Source organism: Pogonomyrmex barbatus, unplaced genomic scaffold (assembly GCF_055798465.1).
Source record: "Pogonomyrmex barbatus isolate J1 unplaced genomic scaffold, ASM5579846v1 scaffold21, whole genome shotgun sequence".
Taxonomy (NCBI): domain Eukaryota; kingdom Metazoa; phylum Arthropoda; class Insecta; order Hymenoptera; family Formicidae; genus Pogonomyrmex; species Pogonomyrmex barbatus.
Window position 1 is genome coordinate 3,424,021 of NW_028297118.1, and position 20,593 is coordinate 3,444,613.

The 20,593-nt window shown below is 26.5% G+C and overlaps 2 protein-coding genes across 6 annotated transcripts; both read left to right on the forward strand.

Moving 5' to 3' along the window:
- The first annotated feature begins 76 nt into the window (after window positions 1-76).
- Window positions 77-13,737, forward strand: Edem2 (ER degradation enhancer, mannosidase alpha-like 2). The gene is made up of 17 exons (XM_089078168.1): window positions 77-1,077; window positions 1,165-1,210; window positions 1,418-1,518; window positions 1,661-1,700; window positions 1,892-2,004; window positions 2,129-2,282; window positions 3,344-3,472; window positions 3,561-3,732; window positions 6,302-6,459; window positions 6,561-6,665; window positions 6,814-7,158; window positions 7,232-7,393; window positions 7,459-7,557; window positions 7,647-7,964; window positions 8,039-8,252; window positions 10,720-10,832; window positions 10,940-13,737. Exons 1-17 carry the CDS (start codon window positions 956-958, stop codon window positions 12,638-12,640), a joined length of 4,092 nt encoding a protein of 1,363 aa, XP_088934294.1. The 5' UTR covers window positions 77-955; the 3' UTR covers window positions 12,641-13,737.
- A 1,262-nt stretch (window positions 13,738-14,999) lies between these two features.
- muc (dihydrolipoamide S-acetyltransferase muc) lies at window positions 15,000-18,535 on the forward strand. 5 transcript variants are annotated; one of them, XM_089078172.1, is made up of 7 exons: window positions 15,000-15,366; window positions 15,751-15,908; window positions 16,039-16,433; window positions 16,664-17,031; window positions 17,124-17,423; window positions 17,541-17,669; window positions 17,872-18,535. In XM_089078172.1, coding segments are annotated over exons 1-7 (1,470 nt in total). In that variant the 5' UTR covers window positions 15,000-15,247; the 3' UTR covers window positions 17,873-18,535. The 5 variants fall into 5 exon arrangements, 2 of the variants coding, with proteins under 2 accessions (XP_088934298.1, XP_088934297.1); XR_016139515.1 differs by having other exon boundaries at window positions 15,002-15,452; window positions 15,713-15,908; window positions 17,541-17,739; XR_016139514.1 differs by having other exon boundaries at window positions 15,003-15,452; window positions 17,541-17,739.
- The last annotated feature ends 2,058 nt before the right edge of the window (window positions 18,536-20,593 follow it).

The following is a 20,593-nucleotide window of genomic DNA, read 5'->3' on the forward strand; positions in this document are numbered from 1 at the left end:
GTATGTGAAACAAACTATATATTTTCAGTACTGACTGTGACTATCGGAACACAGCCTATATATTTCATTATTTCAGAGATATACACAATCCTAGGCGGTGCTGAATAAGTATCCCTTCTTCTTCCTCTCTTATCCGTCATTTCCAAGAGGAAAGTTTGCATCCTCTGGCTTTTATAGAACCCGTTCTTCTAAGGAAGACTAGATTCATAATTAGAAAAGACTTTCCACTCTAATCTTCTCTGATTAGTTGGAGGTTATTAAATAGCGATAATGTCTAACGCGACGAGATCGCTGCCACTTGTTAGTTAACTGGTTAACGTGGCAAAGCATAAGGAATTAGTGTGTTCTTTCAGAAATCATTAAGATTAACCGTGAAAATAAGGACCGAACTTTTTGCGCAAAGAATTTGTGAAATCTGGATATTGCGCTACAAAACCGAAAATAATCTCGACGAATCGATTGTGTCCATAACATCTGATCTTGATGAAAATACACAATCAGCTGTCATTTATCGCCTGCTGTTTATCTCTTTTGATAATAACAGTTCAGTCTGGAACGTTTTCATTTACCAGTTGTATCCTGATTAATTCTGACGATCGATTATTAGGAAAGAGAGAGATACTGTAAAGCGCACTTCAAAAAATTTACTGGTTTTAATTAGCTTGTGGCTATAATTTGATACCAATGATTTATTTTGCCATTTGGTTGAAGTGATTACCCCATAAAATCTGAATTTGATATGTAATTATGCATTATCGATTTGAAAAAGGATAACGTCTCATGCATAAAAGAAGGATACAGACAAGAATCTTCAGGGATCTTGCATGGTGTATTTTTCTATTATTTCTTATTTCTCTAATCGAAATGAGATAAGTTAGTTAGAAAGTCAATAGACTATGCAGGCTACCACGAGCTTGAAATCTTGACAAAAAGAAGATTTATTTTTTAACAAACAATGGCTTGTGATGCTCTTATTTGGGGATTGTTGTTTGTGGGATGTAGTATACAGGTGTTATGGGCAATATCTGAAGATGATGCATCAGAATATATGAACAAGAAAGAAAGAGAAGCTTTAAAGTTTGTATTATTTATTATATGATTATCTATTATATGTTTAGATATTTATATATTTAGGTTTTTTATAATCACTGTTATTTTTTATAGAGAAGAAGCAAGAGATATGTTTTATCATGCATATAATGCATATATGGTATGTAATATATGATATTATCTTATTTTTTTAATCTGCATAATATATTAATTGAGTTAAAAAGTAATATATTCAAAATATATAAATATAAAATTACATCAAAGATAATTAAAATTTACGAGAGAAAATATAAATATTGGTATTTCGTGTCATTTGTATTAAAAAAATTATCAATATAGATTAACTAATATTTAGCACCTTTTCAAGGATAATGCATATCCTGCTGACGAACTGATGCCATTAAGTTGTAAAGGACGATATAGAGGCTCAGAACCGAACAGGGGTGATATAGATTCTACATTAGGAAAGTAAGAAATTTTGGATAAAATAATATTTTCCATAATTCAACGGTTAATATAATTCAACATTTCTATATGTTCTCATTAAAATTTTGCTATTTCTTGATGTATTGCTCCAGTTTTATTCTAATTTGTATACTTTAACTTACAGTTTTTCACTTACTTTGGTAGATACACTGGATACATTAGTGGTAAGTTGTAACAATAAATACTATTTAATTTATTATCAATGGGAACGTTCAGCCATCAATTTGATCAGTGAGGAGTTAGTGATTATTAGTCTTTACCACTAGATTTTTAAATTTAGACTATATTAACAAATTACTCAATTGTTAATGTTTGCTGAACGTGTCAATGTAACTTTAATTCTATTTTATATTAGGTGTTGGGAGATTTGGAAGAATTCGAAAATGCAGTCAAACTTGTTGCTAGAGATATAAGCTTTGATACAGATGTTATCGTTTCCTTATTTGAAACAAATATTAGAATGCTTGGGTAAGTAAATTTTTTGCATTTTAAATAAAATTCTTTATTTAAAATGTTTATTCAAAAATATATATTTTTTTATTATTTAAAAGTAACTTTTAAATTAAATTATTTATTAAATATATTTTTATAGAGGTCTTCTTAGTGGCCATATATTAGCTGAATATCTGCAACAAAGGGCTGATATAATGCCGTGGTATAGAGGAGAACTTTTGAATTTGGCTAAAGATTTAGGATATAGATTTTTACCTGCATTTAACACAACTACTGGAATACCTTATGGCAGAGTAAGTTTGATACTCAATGATATGTGATATTTGTAGTTTGAACATATATATTAACATGCATTAATTTCCTTAAAGTTTAGAATCATTTTATATATCCTATAAAAAATATAAATTGCTCTGTACATGAATATTATTAAAATAATATCTACTAATAATATATTAAAATAATATATATTAAATAAAAAACTATAAAACATTTAATGAATTTTAGCATCTTATGTGATAGGATAGAAATAATTTGTGCATGTTGCATGTTACTTGCAAAATAATATAGTTATAACAATATAGTTTATTTACTTTATTATCATGTTGTTTATGATTATTAAACAAAAATTTTGGCAAATGTATCAGATAAATAATGTCATGTATAACTTTCAAAAATTGCAATCAATATAATCGCGGTGACTACTCAGGAGCCTTAAAATGAAATATCATACATATCAGATTTTTATTGCTATTAGGTAAATTCTTTTTAAATTCATATTTTTCTATTCATATTTTTCTACTGAATATGCATGTTAGTACTTATATATTGCAGCATGATATTATTTTAAGGTTAATCTTTCAATTTTCTTTACATTTATTTTGGATTAAAGAGTCAAAATTTGATATTTTTTTAAGTGAAAATTAATTTTATTTTTGTATATATTTTATTTAAAAAACACTAAATATTGATGATATTTTAATCAATAATTATAATTAGAATAATTTCATGGATTATTATGAAATAAAAATATTAAATATAATGATATGTAAATTATAAAATATATTTTTGAGAGAAGAGAATGAGAGGACAAGCACAGGGAGGAGAAGATAAAGAAAGGAAACAAAATTAATTGATTAACAATTAATCTTAAAAATAAAATCTAAAATTTATTTAATTATTATTTTATAAACATTTCTATACAAAAAATAATTCCTATCTCTAAAAATTTCTTTTCCATCTCTATCAATTACAGAAGTAAGAAATGTCTTAAATTCAATTTAGTCAAATAATATATATATATATATATATATATATATATTCGATGAAGTATTTTAATATTTTATATATCTTGTAGATAAATTTAAAACATGGTATGAAAGGAGTTCCTGTGGAAGTATCAAGAGAGACATGTACTGCTTGTGCAGGTAGTATGATATTAGAAATGGCTGCTTTGTCGCGATTAACAGGTGAACCAATTTTCGAGGTAAAATATTCTATGACATAATATGTACAGTTAACATTATTTAGTATTAAAATGATAAGAATTGTTTTTTTTCTGTTTTTTCTTTTAGGAAAAAGCACAGAAAGCTATGGATGTTTTATGGCGAATGAGACACCGTGGTACAGATTTAATGGGATCTGTGTTGAATGTAAACTCTGGAGATTGGGTACGAAGAGATTCCGGAGTCGGTGCTGGCATAGATTCTTATTACGAATATTGTCTCAAAGCATATATATTACTCGGTAATTATTTATATTCTATATATTTTTTAAATAAAAGTTTTATACTAAGTTACAAATTGCATATTTTTCTTAGATAATATTACATATTTTTTATATATTAATCAATTATTATATTAATCAATTTATTTTATTCTATAAAAATAAAAATATTAAATTTCATGGAAAAATGAATGTTTAACAATTTACATGCGTGTATATCGCATGCATTCATGTATATACATAAGGCACCCATACAAAGTGTACGAAAAGTATCAAAACTCTTTAATATTTCGGAAAATATGTCTGAAAAATAAAACATCCACATAAAAATTGTGAGGTTTAAAAAGATTATACGCGCGCGCGCGCGCGCGCACACACACACACACACACACACACACACACACAATTAAATTTTATTTATTTACAAATGACATTACTGAGATTTTTTTATGATCGCCATTTTTCTAGATAGAATTTTTTGTATTACGTAATACGATTTCTCTAGTTCTTCTAGATATAAGAATATTAAAGTACAATTATCAAAAAGTCAATAGTATATGAGATATTTTATATTTTATTCTAGCATATCTTCTTTTTATACCATTATAACTAATTTGTCTCATAATTTTCTGCATAAAAGTATTAAAGTATAGTTTACTTACCATAGCATATTCTGACATAAAATGGAAAATATTTTATAAATTACTCATTTTTTTTTTGTTTGAATAATTTATAAAATATTTTTTATTTTATGTCAGAATATGCTATGATAAGTAAACTATACTTTAATATTTATGCAGAAAATTATGAGACAAATCAATTGGTATAAAAAGAAGATATATAATTGTTTTAAAAGAAAATTATATTTAATAATATTTATAATATGTAAGTACATATTTTTTCCAAAAACGATTATATTATTTCTTTACATCAATTGATTTATCTTATTTGTGCATAAAATTATTAAGATGTAATTATGAAAAACTAAATAATTTCTAAAATATTTAATATTTTATGTTAGAATATGCCACAATAAAATATAAAATATTTTGTAAACTACTTTTTATTTTATGATAATTATTTTTAATACTTTTATATCCAGAATGATTAAATGAATCATTATATAACCATTATATAACAAAATACATATGATTTCATTTAAAAAAATGAGAGTCATAGAAAAATCATCATGATAGTGATGTAAATGAATCTATATATCGTAATTATATAGATTTCTTAATTTTTATATGGAACATTTTTTTCAGAAATGTTCAATATAATCGTTTCCGAAATATTAAAGGATTCCAACACTTTTCGTATATCCTGTATATAAGATGTGGAAAATGTATACCAGAACTCTTGAATATTTTAAAAACAATATATTGAAAAAAAATGTTTCAAACGAAAGTTGTGTAGAGTTTTGAGGATTCTATATGATGATAATGCTGATTTATTCATAGATGGTACTATTATCGATATTTTTTTATGGCGTTACTTTTTACAGGATCACATAACTTTTCTTATATAATATAATTCTTTTAGTTTTCTGAATGTAAAAGTATTGAGGTACAGTCAAAAAATTTATCAAAAAATCAATAATTTATGAAATATTTTATATTTTATTCTGACATTTTGACATGAAATATAAAATATCTCATAAATTATTTTTTTTTTAATAATCACATCGTAGTGTTTTAATGCCCAAAATAATAAGATAAATCAATTGTAATAAAAGAGAGACATAATTGTTTTTAAAGAAAAATATATTTTTGTAAATTACGTAATATTAAAAGTAATTACGTATCAAGAAAGTAAGCGTCTCGCTCTAATATCTCACAAAGATAAGACAGTATCTTTACCAAACCAGCCAGTTGCAAGTACTTTAAATTATCGAATCTCAAAATCGATCAAATGGATCGGTCATCAAATTCCTAATATATTTAATCAATTGTAGGGATTTGAAAGACATAAGAAAAATATTCTTATATTTTGTTTACTTGTCCTATAGATGCAAATATTGTATAAAATTAGAGTGTATAAATTTTTTTTTTAAATGCCTTGATTGTCATTTCTATATACGGTTACTTTTGCATTACTAGAGGTTTTTGATGATGATGAACAACTCTTGATTTTTTGACTGATCGTGAAACGCAAACACATTTGCTAATACTTTCATACATCCGCTTCCTCACACACATTTGCACACCTCCACATCTCTATATATGTACATAATTTACAAGTTCACGTATATTTTTTTTGCACATCTATATTATGTTCGTCCTTGTAATATGTAAGCTCAAATATTTCTATATAAAATTCTCCAAAATAGGGAATTCGGTATATTTCTAATGGAATAAAAGAATATGCAAAGAAATCGACAAGAATAGAAAAGATAACAGTGCGAATAGAAACAATTGAAATAGAAAAATATCGAAAGTGACATTATCTAGCAATAAATCAATATTATAATTGTGTATCACTCGAAACCCTATAACTTTTGTCTGAAAAATTCTTCTATGTGTTTTCGTGATATTCAGAGTTTCTCGATGTGCTTTTTTTTGTATATTTGAATATTTCGTATTATACGCAGGTGATGAGAAGTACTTAGGTCGTTTTAACAAGCATTATCAAGCTGTAATGAAGTATGTTAGTCAAGGCCCTATGTTGTTGGATGTGCATATGCATAGACCAAATACCAATTCAAAAAATTTCATGGATGCTTTATTAGCCTTTTGGCCAGGTCTTCAGGTATATCATTAACTTTTTTTTTTAATTAAGAAAAGAAATTTACTTAATCTTTTATTTTCAGACTTAATCAGAAATTTACTTAATCTTATTTTTTTATCTAGGTCCTAAAAGGCGATATTAAACCTGCTGTAGAAACACATGAAATGCTATATCAAGTCATGCAAAGACATAATTTTATTCCAGAAGCATTTACTACCGATTTTCAAGTATGTTATTACATGTTATAACTAATAAAAAATGAAAAGTGAAAATATTTATATTTATATTTATATTTTATATTATTTTATATATATATATATATATATATATATATATATATATATATATATTATGTACAATAATATTCAAAAATAGGTGCATTGGGGGCATCATCCATTGAGACCAGAATTTTTAGAATCAACCTATTTTTTGTATCGAGCTACGGGTGACCATTATTATCTGGGAGTCGGACGTAAAGTACTCAAAAGTCTGCAAACATATGCAAGAGTGCCGTGCGGTTATGCAGCTGTATCAGATGTTAGAACTAACAAACACGATGACACAATGGATAGCTTTGTATTATCCGAAACATTTAAATACTTATTTTTATTATTTGCGGAACCAGGCGAATTGGTTTTAGATTTAGACGAATTTATTTTTACTACTGAAGGTCATTTATTGCCACTTACACTCGCTTCCATAAGGACAAATATTTCATCTGTAAGTATATTATAATATGCAGTAATTTCATCAATAATAATCATTGTGAATTATATATTTTTAATTAATACAGGATTTTGAGCGTGATATTGTACATGTGGATGAATTTGATCGTACTTGCCCAAATAGTTTACATTTGTTTCCGGCATCAGTGAGGCAACCTTTGAGGAATATGGTTGAAGACGTCTGTCCGAGACGATCGATTAAACGAAGATTAAGTGCATCACAATTTCAGGTATAGTCAAACCATATTCATATGTTTTGATTAAAGTCTATTTAAATTTTCATTTTGTTCTATAGGCGAATAATTTAGAACATCTGAAAATGTTGAGTGATATGGGAATAACAACTTTAACACTAGCAGATGGACGGATTCAACTTTTGCACACATTTTCTAATGTAATTTATTTGTTATATTGTAACTTAATTTAATATCTTACCTATCATATATGATAAATGATAATATTGATGATTATTTATTCAAATAGGCAAAAACACCACAAGATTCAGAGGAAGGATTATTGTTTATGCAGGAAATGGTTGAACTCACCAAAATCCAAATGCAACAACCAGAAACTAAACCACAAACAGTAACATTTATCAAACCTAATACGGATCCACCAGAAAAAGTAACATTGCTGGCTGGGCCAGCACAATTCGGACCTGAACTACAGAATTTCGATAAGATTACTGGAAAAGTGATATTTACATATCCACCCGCAGCTTGCACAGATTTACTAAATGCAGATAGATTGGCGGGCAAGATAGTAATTATGGATCGTGGAAATTGCATGTTCATAGAAAAAGTATGTCTGCAAAATATTTTTTTCAAACTAGTCTTTTTCAAACTTCCATACTTTAGCTTTATATGTTACTTTAGGCTCGGAGAATTCAACAAGCTGGCGCTCTTGCTGGAATAGTATTAGATAATGTCGCAGGTTCGAGTGCAGCAACTTCGCCCATGTTTGCAATGTCAGGCGATGGAAAAGAAATTGATGACGTCACAATACCTGTCGTATTCCTCTTTTTCACAGAGGCAGCCGAACTAATGAAAGCTATTAACGCAGCAGATGGCAATCTTGCTGTCACTCTTGGTAATTTTGTGTATGTGTGTATGTGTGTATATGTGTGTGGTATGTGTAAATATATATATATATATATATTTATAAATATTATAGTATTTTATAAATAATATATTATATATATTTTTTATATATGTATATATAATTTTATACATACACACACACACACACACACACACATACACACACACACACACACACACACACACACACACATACACATTCACACACACATTATATATTTAAATTTTTTTCCATTAAATGAATATTTTCAGTATAAAAATAAATATATATCAATATTTTATAAAAATATTCTTTGATGTTAGTAAAATATAGGAATCTTAATGGATTCTATATCGATTTTTGAATGACAAGAGATAAACATCAAAATTTTTTTAGTGTTTTGGAACACTAAAATTAGGGAATGTTTTAAGATTGATCAATTCTCTATTTTAATTTTTTTTAAATGAAACAAAGAAAATAAATTTTATGCTGAAGATATATGTTATTTCGACATTAATTTCATAGGAATTTGTAATTAAAATTGATAAAGTTAATTTTAAATAATGTAATTATTAACGCTTGTTTTTTGAATACAAAATAGAATAGAATATACAAAATAGAAAAATACAAATAAATGTTTTTTTAAATTTCTAAAAGCGGAAACGATTAACAGAATAAAACTATACACAGTAGATTAAAACACATGAATCAACAAAGACAGATTTTATATATATATATATATATATATATATAAAAGTAAATTATCCTATAAAATAAAATAGAAGATTTTAAAATGTTCTCTGATTTTAATATTCGTAGATATAAAAAATTAATGTAGATTAAGATAGGAATAATAAAGAGTAAGAGTCAAGAAACATTTTACAAAACTAAGGATAAATTAATTAAGGAAAAAAGTTTTCACAAAACTTTTTTATCTCAATTTTATACAGTAATTAAGGGAATGGCTGAAATAAAGGCACAATTTTTACTTAGACTGTTTTTCCAAAAATTAGCACAAATAAAAGAATCAATGTTGCTTATATATGTTAAACATATGTTATATATGAACATATTTTTATTATCTTATAGTGGTAAAAATGATATGAATCTATGGAAAAAAGAAAAGGGAAAAACATTTGCTGTAATTAAAAAGTAGCAAGTTATTTTAACTTTTTTCAAAATCAATTTTTCAAATCAATTTTATAATTAGTTCCTTATTCCATCTATTCCCTCAATTTATGTTTATTATTTTACACAAATGGATTTTGAATAAGATATAAATATTAAAAATTTTATTTTCTATATGTCGAGAGCAGCAAAGCTTGCTTAAAATTCTTTTTTTAAATCAAAGGCAATTCTGTAATTGATTTATAGGATGATTTGTGTTTTTAATATAGGTTTCATATTTGATAGAAAAATAAATTTTCAAAGATTTTTTATAATCAAAATTAGAAAGTATATTAAAACTAGAATTAGTTCTCTAATTCGATTTTATAGAATTATATATTTTTATATATAATTCTATGAAAGTGAGATACGCAACTGAAACAATAATATTATAAATATTCATTTTAGCGGAAACTGTTTCAAACATATATTGCACAGTTTGACTCTATATCACATAATCTTTTTATTTGTAATTTAAAAATTACTTTCAATTTTTTTGTAGGGAATAAAATTTTTTTATAACAAAAATTGTAGGGAATAATAATACAACTATAAATCAGGGAATATTGATATAACCATAATAAACAATATTATCTTCAAATAATTCTTTCCTGATTTATTATATTTGGAATTTACAAATTTATTATTATTATTATTATATTATATTTAATTTATTATTATTTATTATTATTATTATTATTATTATTTATTATACGAGTATATTTTATTATTATTGCTTTTATTTTATACTCACCAAATTTGACATCGTTAAATTTTTTTATCATTATTTCAAAAATATAATTTATAAAAACAATCGACCATTCTTGAAAATAATGCAACGAATCATCAATTTAATGATACATGTATACATACATATATCTTTGATAGATTTCACAAAGACATTAAAGAGATTAAAAATCTATTTTGAACTTAGAAATTATTTGTATGTATTAAGCTGATGTAACCTGAAATAACATCTACTCAACATTTGATAATTAAGTCAACATTTGATAATTAATTTTTCACTCTAACACTCTTTAATTGTTGAATAAATCTATCTTTATTTTCATTATTTATCATTAAAAAGTTATCCAATATTTTTGAAAAAGAAAAATCAAGTCAAAGATGTTAAAAAACTTTGTAACTAAAAATTAATATAATATAATTTAAAAAAAATTAATATAATATAATATAAAATAATAACTTAATTGTTTTAGATTAACGTTAATTGTGTATGATATTTCTGTTACATACTATACACATTATGTGATATGATACACACTATACATATTGTATGTCATGATTGCAGGGATATATTCTTCAAAAGAAGAAATTCAACTTAAAGCACCTACTGACTTGTCATTTTTTGAACGTTTGAAAGGATCATTAAAATCATTTCTCAGTCGACATATGACTCCACAGGTTTGTCAGTTTTTTTTTTTTTTTTTTTTTATTATTATTATTTAGGTCATATATTCCATTTCACATTTACAAAACTTAAATAATATGAAAATTCTGTATATTTGTAGGCAACAACTATTGCATCAAATTTGGATATGATGATTCCTGTAATTGAATCACAAGAGGATCAGGAGGACATTATTGATTTTCATTATTTTCATGCAGAAATTGTTAAAGATTCGCTTGGTGGTGAAGTTAGAATTACTGCTGCATCCGAAGCTACAATTATCATCTTGAGACCAGTTTCTACACCAATGGAGATTTTGTGGCATCAGTTGAAAGAAGTATTCGTGAATCAAATATTTATCAACAGTAAACAGAATAGAGGTATAAGAATTAGAAGTTTTATTTTGGAAAGCTATTACAATTGGGTTAATAAAGCGCGTGGCATAGTTACTAAAACATCACTGTCGTATAAAGTTCGATGGTTCTTAAGTGAATTATTAGTGGTCGCGCCAAACTCGTCCATTAAAAAAATGGGACAATTACTGCAACCAAACAAGCAGAAACTATTGAAACAATATTTACTCACTAATATGGATACTATGGTGCTGAATTTAAAAACTGTAGCTACAAAATTAAAGAGTATGAAATCTGTAAGGCCTGAAATGGAACAATTGCTCAAAATCTCAGAATCTGGCATAGCACAAGTTGAAAATTATTCATTTTTACGTCATTTGTTAACTGATTTATTCGATGAAGACGAGATCATTAATCAACACATTGTCCTCTTGGATCGTATTCATGCAGAAGTTCATACTATGTATCAAGAAATATTAATTGATGGTGTGCAAAGACATCTAGAAAAATCAGGAATAGAAGATAGCTCATATTACGATATATTGATTGCCGATTTGCAAAAGAATTTAAAAAATATAGACAAAGGAGAAAATTTATTTGGAAAAACTAAAGAAAATAATGTGGCAGTCGCGGAATTTATCAGTGATAGTAATGGGGGAAATAAATTGGAATTGGAAGATAAAAATATAAAAATCTTCAAAAAAACTAAAGAATTGAGCACTGAAAAATTAGAGGATATTGAGTATTTCATATTAACAGAAATAGAAAAAGCTGTAAAATATTCTGAGCAAAATATTTTACAAAAATATGAAGATATAAGTGATGAATCAAGAAATATTGTGAAAGGAAATGAAGAAGATAAAAAGGCTATTAAATCTAATGATGTTACCTTGCAATCCACTCAAAATCAAAGCAAAGGTGAAAATAGAAAGAAAATTCAAAGTACTTTACAGGAAGAGATAGACTTTTTACGGATATCAAAAGTAGTAGATGCCAAGCTCAAAGAAACAAGTAAAGACAAACAAAGAAAAAATTCTTATATAAATTCTGTATCAGATGATACTAATAAGATTCATATTTCTAATATGCCTCTGACTATAGATATCTCCAATATAAGGACAGCTTCTCCCAACAAAAAACATACCGTATTACAGGAATTAGGAAAAGATATTGATAATGTACAGCGTAATCGTGAGATTAACTTAAAAGCAGAATCATCTAATCAGAAAGATTCATTTGAAAATAAAATAATATCTACTGATTTATTAGAAGCATTTGAAAAATCTAAATGGGATATTAACGAAGAGAAAATATCTGAAAAGAAATCAGACATTACAGATACACGATATAATTTCGCAAAATCCAATGAAATAAACTATAATGAGGAAAAATATATGAATAAAGATGAAGATAAGGAAGCTAAACGAAAATCGCTAAAAATAGCTAAACATATCGATGATGAATTATAACAATAGCTTAGACTAAAATACAATTATTGTGCAGAAACAAAATTTTCAGCGGCCTGATATTTTTGCATTGTGATCTAAACATAGTAAATTACAACTGATATACATGCGTGGTGCATTTTGTGTGTATATGTATTGTGTGTGTGTGTGTGTGTGTGTGTGTGTGTGTGTGTTGTGTATGGTGTGTGTGTTGTGTGTGTGTGTGGTGTGTTGTGTATGTGTGTGTGTTGTGTGTTAATGTGTACATGCAAAAAATATTCTAGAAGAATTATATTTATCCAATAAAAAAAGAAAAATTGTCAAATCATACGCACGTTCACACACACACACACGCGCGCGCGCGCGCGCGTGTGTGTATGTGTGTGTATTAATGCTATATTGCAATTATATAAAGAATCTATGGATTCTAAGCTGGTGCTTGTAAGAAAATCTATTTCAACTTGTTAGCGAAAGTCAGTAATATGTTAATATCAAATGTATAGGTATCATGAACATTACCTATACAACACATGTGTTAAAGTGGTTGTGAGAATGTATTTTGGTCAGGGCGCTAATTCTCTTGTACAATTTGTGTATCATAGTATAATATTTTATATGTTACATAAATATAATATAGAGCAGCAAAGTTTTTTTTTCCATGAAAGTAGTCCTGATAAATCTACTCTATAAGTTTTTTATTATAACTGTATTATATAATTGTAAATCTATAAATAGCATTAATATTCTCTCTCCATAATGTAATAGCATAAGACAACATGGATGGGAATGAATTAGACGATTATTATCCTTCTTTTGACATTTATATTATTTTACCTTAAAAATGTGCCATGATTAATAATAACAAATATATTCATCTTATGTAATTTAAAAGGAGATACTTAGTGTAAAAATATATATTCCAAGTGATTTCTTCAATTTCCTGTAAAAATTGTAATGTTAATCTTTTTTAAATATAATGTTAAAATTGTTTATGATATAAATATGATGTTAAAAATGGATTTATATATACAAAATAATGTCTGAGATTGTGCAATATTGAACTTTGTATCAACATATTATTGTAAATTATTCATTAAACAGTTGCAAAAATCTATACAGAATTCTGTTATAATTTTTAAATGCATTGTTTTTTTAATTTTTAAATGAGATACATAAAAATTTATATTTTATCAATCAATATGTAAAAAATAATATTAAAAATTCTTGTTACAATTTTTAAATTAAAATTCATATAAGATGAGACTAATAGACATATATAAAGAAATATATATCAAGAAATGTATATAGAATGTATAAAAAATATGGTAATACATTAGACACACGCTAAATATTATTTGTATGTGGGATGTGTATGTGTGTGTATATGTAGTGTGTGTGCGTGTGTGTGCGCGCGCGCGCGCGCGCGCGTGTGTGTGTGTGTGTGTGTGTATGTATGTAAGGTATTTCTGGTATAATCGGGAATGAGATAATTCCTTGTATGAATAAATAAAAAATAAAAATAAATTTTTTTTTCTAGAACACTATTTTCAAAAAAAGTTTAAATGTAAGTTAATATGCACTTGACTAGCCACATTCTGTACCAGATTTGGCTATCCACCGTTCTTTCTGTTTGCTTTTGCAAGTGATGTCAATTTTTGAAGTTAAGGAAATAGAAGATTCTAAGAAATCAAAATTATTTTCAATTTTAAAAAATAATATATAAATGTTCAAAGAAATGAAAAGTTTAAACATATTAATCTCGACAGCTAAATCTGAAAAAACGGATTATGCGTATTTTTTCGTACCATCGTCAATTAAATCGAAAAGTTTTCAATTGCAAAAGTTATGAAATATTTTTTTATTTGTTATAATGATAATAATTTGTTAAATTATATTTTATAATATCTTAATTCTAATATCTTAATTCTTATTTTACCTTTCACAATACTATTTTATTGGCACTATCTATGAAAAGAATTTGTGTACATTTTTGATGATAAAATAGTGATTAAAATAATATTGTGATTTATTCTTGAAACAGCTAAAATAATAATCGATAAGAGTCAGCGCTTTTCAATTATTGCTAGCTTCCGGAGCACCTTTAGTAGTCATGAAAATTTACTCAGAGTCGATATTCTTTTTAGTAGTATCTCGTCGATGACATAAGGCTTTATGCGTTATGCAAAAGCTATTCTCGTTCTGTTTATATATATATATATATATATATATATATATATAAAAACAGCAAAAAATCGCGCTTTATGTCTACTGCGAACATAGATTGTCGATTTAATGTATTTTTTATTTTTTTTAATTAAAAAAAACAAAAAATAATTAAATCAAGATTAAAATTGATCTACTTGATAGAAATTAATAGTAGATTTTTAATGTGAAGCAGCAACTTTGATGCGCGAGAAATCACGTGACCTTGCAGACGACCTCTTGATTTGACATTAACATCGTTCGTTGTCTGGTCCTGTTTCACAATACGTTCAAGTTGTTGACGAACGAATTGTTCAAGTTGATTATTGTCACTGTTTCATATTTATCTCGGGTGGATTTGGTTTAGAATTGTTTGTTTTGTTGAGGATTCTGGATTGACTCGAGGCATCGTCGAAAATCCCAATAGATATGATACGAACCACATCAAGTCTACGTAATGGATTGGCACGCGCGATCATTTATGGTTCCATACGAAACAATGTGAGATCCATAATCGTCCGATGTCTTCATAGAAAACATCATCAGAGGTATCACGTCCGCTACCTGGAGTCATCCTTGCACTCGACTCTTTTCACAGATGTTTGAAATTACGCGATTGGGGCCAATCTTTAAGGTTATTTTGCATTAACTCCAACGTGGTCTAAACATAAACGATCTTAGTTTTTAAGGCGCAATTCGCGTGATTTAATCTCTTGTCAGGATAATTAGACAGTCGAAAAACTTACATAACCATCGTCCATTATATAAAAAAATATGACAGCGTTAGGTGTATTCTTTGTAATTAAATTAGTGTATACTCGTAACTTGAAATAAATATGTATAATGAAGCTTGACGGAAAAAACAGAAAGAAAGTTCTAAATTCTGCATTCCAGTGCAGAGAACAAGCCTCTTGATTCTCTCGGTACTTCAGGTTTCAGCTTCATGGTACTTTGCGTTTCATCTTGACACCATCTTGGCAGCAACAGTTCAGGTTTTATGCAGATTTTCCAGATCATATTAAGGTTCCGCTTCCAGCATTATCTCCTACTATGGAAACAGGAACGATAATTAGTTGGCAAAAGAAAGAAGGTAATACTAGAATAATACTATCCATTGATATTATGATAAACTATAATATAATGGATATAGAACTTTTTTTATAAAAATATAAAATTATTTGTTAAACATATTGACCAACTTTTTATATTTGCTCTGCTAGGTGACAAATTGAATGAAGGTGATTTATTAGCAGAGATCGAAACAGATAAAGCCACTATGGCGTTTGAAACTCCTGAGGAAGGTTATTTAGCTAAGATTTTGATACCTGCAGGGACAAAGAACGTACCTATAGGCAAACTAGTTTGCATTATTGTACAAGATGAATCCAATATAGCTGCATTTAAAGACTTTAAAGATGACACAGTAGCTGTACCTTCTGTGCCAGTAACTCCTGCAGTACCTACACTACCACCGACACCCACAATTTCACCAACTGTACCAACTGTACCAACTGTACCAACGGCAAAAGTTCCTTCCATTATGCCACCTGGAGAAAGAATATATGCTAGTCCATTAGCGAGAAGATTAGCAGCTGAGAAAGGACTTAATTTACAGGTGCCACTTAAGATTGCTGACTTATAAATCAATTGAAAGAATGGAGGCAAGTACGAACCAATTTGCCTCTTCATTTACCTCCGTTCTTTTAATTCGCTTTCTATAATATTTTTAATTATTAATTTTTAATTTATTTATGTTAACACTAAATTATGTTCTTCTGTGCATTTATTTTTTATAAGAATATAAGTATAAACATACTTTTTATTTATTCAAGCTATTCCTTATAGGATCTAAAAGGGACAGGATTATATGGCTCTATAACATCCAAAGATTTAGAACATGTTGCAGTACAACCAAGGGTGACACCAACGGTGACACCTACAGTTGCACCAACTGGGATAGATATTCCTGTATCGAATATACGTGCAATTATTGCTAAACGTTTGTTAGAGAGCAAACAAACAATTCCGCATTATTACCTGTCAGTAGATATAAAAATGGATGCTGCATTGGCGATGCGAGAGCAGTTTAATAAATTATTAGAAAAAGACAAGATAAGGTTGAGTGTAAACGACATTATTATCAAAGGAATGGCAATGGCTTGTAAAAAAGTACCAGAAGGCAACAGCGCTTGGCTAGGAAATGTAATTCGACAGTGAGTACATTATATTTGTTGTTGCAAAAACAGTAACATATTTGATCTATTTATATATTACATATTTCGATATCTACAAAATATCTTTTTAGATATAATAATGTGGATGTTAGTGTAGCAGTAAGTACAGCTACTGGTTTGATTACGCCTATAGTGTTCAATGCTGACACAAAGGGTATAGTTCAAATCAGTAAAGATGTAAAGGTCTTAGCTACAAAGGCAAGAGAAGGAAAATTACAACCGCATGAATTTCAAGGAGGAACTATTACTGTATCTAATTTGGGAATGTTTGGAGTTAAAAACTTTTCTGCTATAATAAATCCTCCACAGTCTATCATTCTTGCTATAGGCACCACGGAGACTAAATTGATACCTGCCAAAAATGAAAAAGGGTAAGTCATAATATTTCGTTTCTAGACATATTTAATTTATATATATATATATATATATATATATATATATATATATATATAGCATATAAATATTAACGTGTGAATTTATTTTTGTAGATTTACAACTGCTCAATGTATGTCTGTAATTGCCAGTTGCGATCATCGTATTATCGATGGTGCGGTAGGTGCACATTGGTTAGCTGCTTTTAAAGACTTGATGGAAAATCCGGTGACAATGCTTCTGTAGTAAGTTAAATCGCCATTGATTTATTAATCAAACGGCGTGAGTGGCACAAATAATACGTCTTTCAAAAATGTAAGATTATTGATATTGTACATTTAATAATATAATTTTCTGCATTTTTACATAAATTCTTATTCTAATAATAATTTTTAATTTGAACTTAATGTTTCATGTGTTTTATATATATTTTATCTTTTGTTTTAGAACTATTACTTTAGACGGAGATATGATTTGCGATTTAAGAAGCGTTATCACAGGTTCAAGAGATGATACATCATATTTATGAATTATTTCATCATTATGAAATTGCTTCTATGTTTATTCGAATTAAAAACATTGATTGATTTTAAATTTTCAAAATGTTATGTCCGCTAGAAATAGAGATCCGAGATCTGAGACGGAGAAAAAATTGCCAATCGCATTGATAATTGATTAAAATAGCAAATGTGATTGATCAAGATTTTTTCGTTAATTTCATTCGTTGTGGACACAAGGCTCAAAAAAATATATGAAATATTGTTTTTCATTTTAAATGTGTGGGGATGAGAAGACAAGAAGAGATATTTTAACTTAGCATAATCAAAGTTAATGAATAATTCGAATTTGTTATTTCATTTGACGACAGTGGGAAATTTCTGTAAAAGTATTGAATTCATTCTAAAAATGAATTCAATTATCCAACAAGATTGTCTCGATTAATGGTCATTTGTACATATGTGTATTTATGATAATAATACAACTACACTATATTGCAGGAAATATAATGATATGACCATACTCTGGAGGAAGTAACAATGAAATTGTTTAAAATGTTTATAATATAATGAAAATGTATATCTTTAATAAATTATCTCTTACATAAGTATCATATAGATGTTTCTATTTTTATTTTGAATTTACTTTTTAATTTTTTTTTTTCGATTTTTTTAAATTTTTCGTACGCGCGTGGGCGTGCGTGTGTAATTAAATATCAAATCAATATTAAATATTAAATATCAGAATCAAAATCATTTTATTATTATTGTAAAAATAATAATTGACATATTTTTAATATTTCATTATTTTATTTACTATAAAAAATTAAAAAGAGGAGTTCCATATATAATATAATATGAAATATTGCAGTTATATTGCTTTAATAGAGTAACTTAAATTATATGATTCATAAAGAATATAATATGAATGTATACATATGCAATATTGTCATGTTTTTTTATATTCATGAATTGTACTTTAATACAATTTATGAATATAAAAAAACATGACAATATTGCATATGTATACAGAAAATAATGAAGATAATAAAAGATATAATAAAATGTTAGAAAAGAAAACATTTGATCTTTTTACATAAATTTATTATAATAAATTTATTATATAAAGCATTGCCAATAAATATGCAACAATTTTATTAAAATTAATACAATTAAAATAATATAATTAGTATCTAACAATAAACTATAGATACTATATAAAATTGTACGGCATGTTCATTTCATTTACTTTCTCTGATGTGTGCATGTGCATGTGTGTGTGTGTGTGTGTGTGTGTGTGTGTGTGTGTGTGTGTGTGGCGCATGCGTGTATATGTGTACATGCGCGCGCGCGCGTTATATATATAGTTACTCCTATTATAGATAATACAGAATGCTGTTTTAATATTCTGTACATCATATATATATATATATATATATATATATATATATATATATATCTCCTAATTTTGATATTATACAAAATATATATCAAAGAGAAATATATAATAATAGTAATACTAGTAATAGTAATTAATTTTGAAGTTGCTCGAATGTCACACAAAGATCATCACTATTTTTTTAAGTGAAATTTAAATAAAATTTTTTATGTAATAAAAATTCTTGTCATTATATTTTGACGTGAAATGTATAACATCCTTTAAACCATTTATTTTTTGATACCTTGATTTTTATAGATATACATGATATATAAAATAAATCGATAAATAAATAAAACATAAATCAATTTTTATAAAGAAAATAATTGTTTTTCAAAAAATGTAATTACATATCGCAAATTGCTTATTTTTTTAGTCTTCTTACATTAATTTATTTGTTTCATTATTCTATATATAAAAATATTAAAGTAGGATTATTAATAAATAGTTTTGAGATATTTTATATTTTATGTTAAATATGCCAGAAAGGTATGAAATATCTTGTAACCTATTGATGTTTTTATAACTTTAATAACTTAATGTTAATATTTTTATATCCAGAATAATTAGAAGAATTGTATTATGTAGAAAATCATATGATTCCGTTAAACAAAAAAAAAAATGCGATGCCCTTCATGCGTCAAACAGCTATACAATGTCAAAGCACTACCATATATTTCTCGTAAAATTTTAAAATTTCTATTTAAGTCATTTTTTTGTACGATATTAAATTTAGGAGTTTATGTTAAAATTAATCACTCTGTATATTTAGATATTTATCTACAAGCGTTTTTAAGAATGTATGTGATTGAGTATTTTAAGAAAATTGAGACATGCTAGAGAAGAATGTAATGTGGAAATAATAATAATAATGCTTTAGAATTTAATAAGACAATGTCTAATAATATTGCACGATATGCAATACTGTTATTTCTGAAATTATAGCATAGTTTCTTTGAATTTCTTTAACACATTAATTATATATATATATATATATATATATATATATATATATATATCCATCAAAATATGAATATATATTTGTAAAGTATTAAAATATTTAACACACTTCTTAGTTTGTCCAAATTTATTACTTCCTCAAGTTTTTTTGTTATGTTATTGCTATTAAATAAAAGTTATTTAATAATACGATAATCCTGCGTTATATAATTTGCGAAATAATAATACAGCAAAGAAATGTATATATTTACAAAATAGAAACAAAAACATCGTG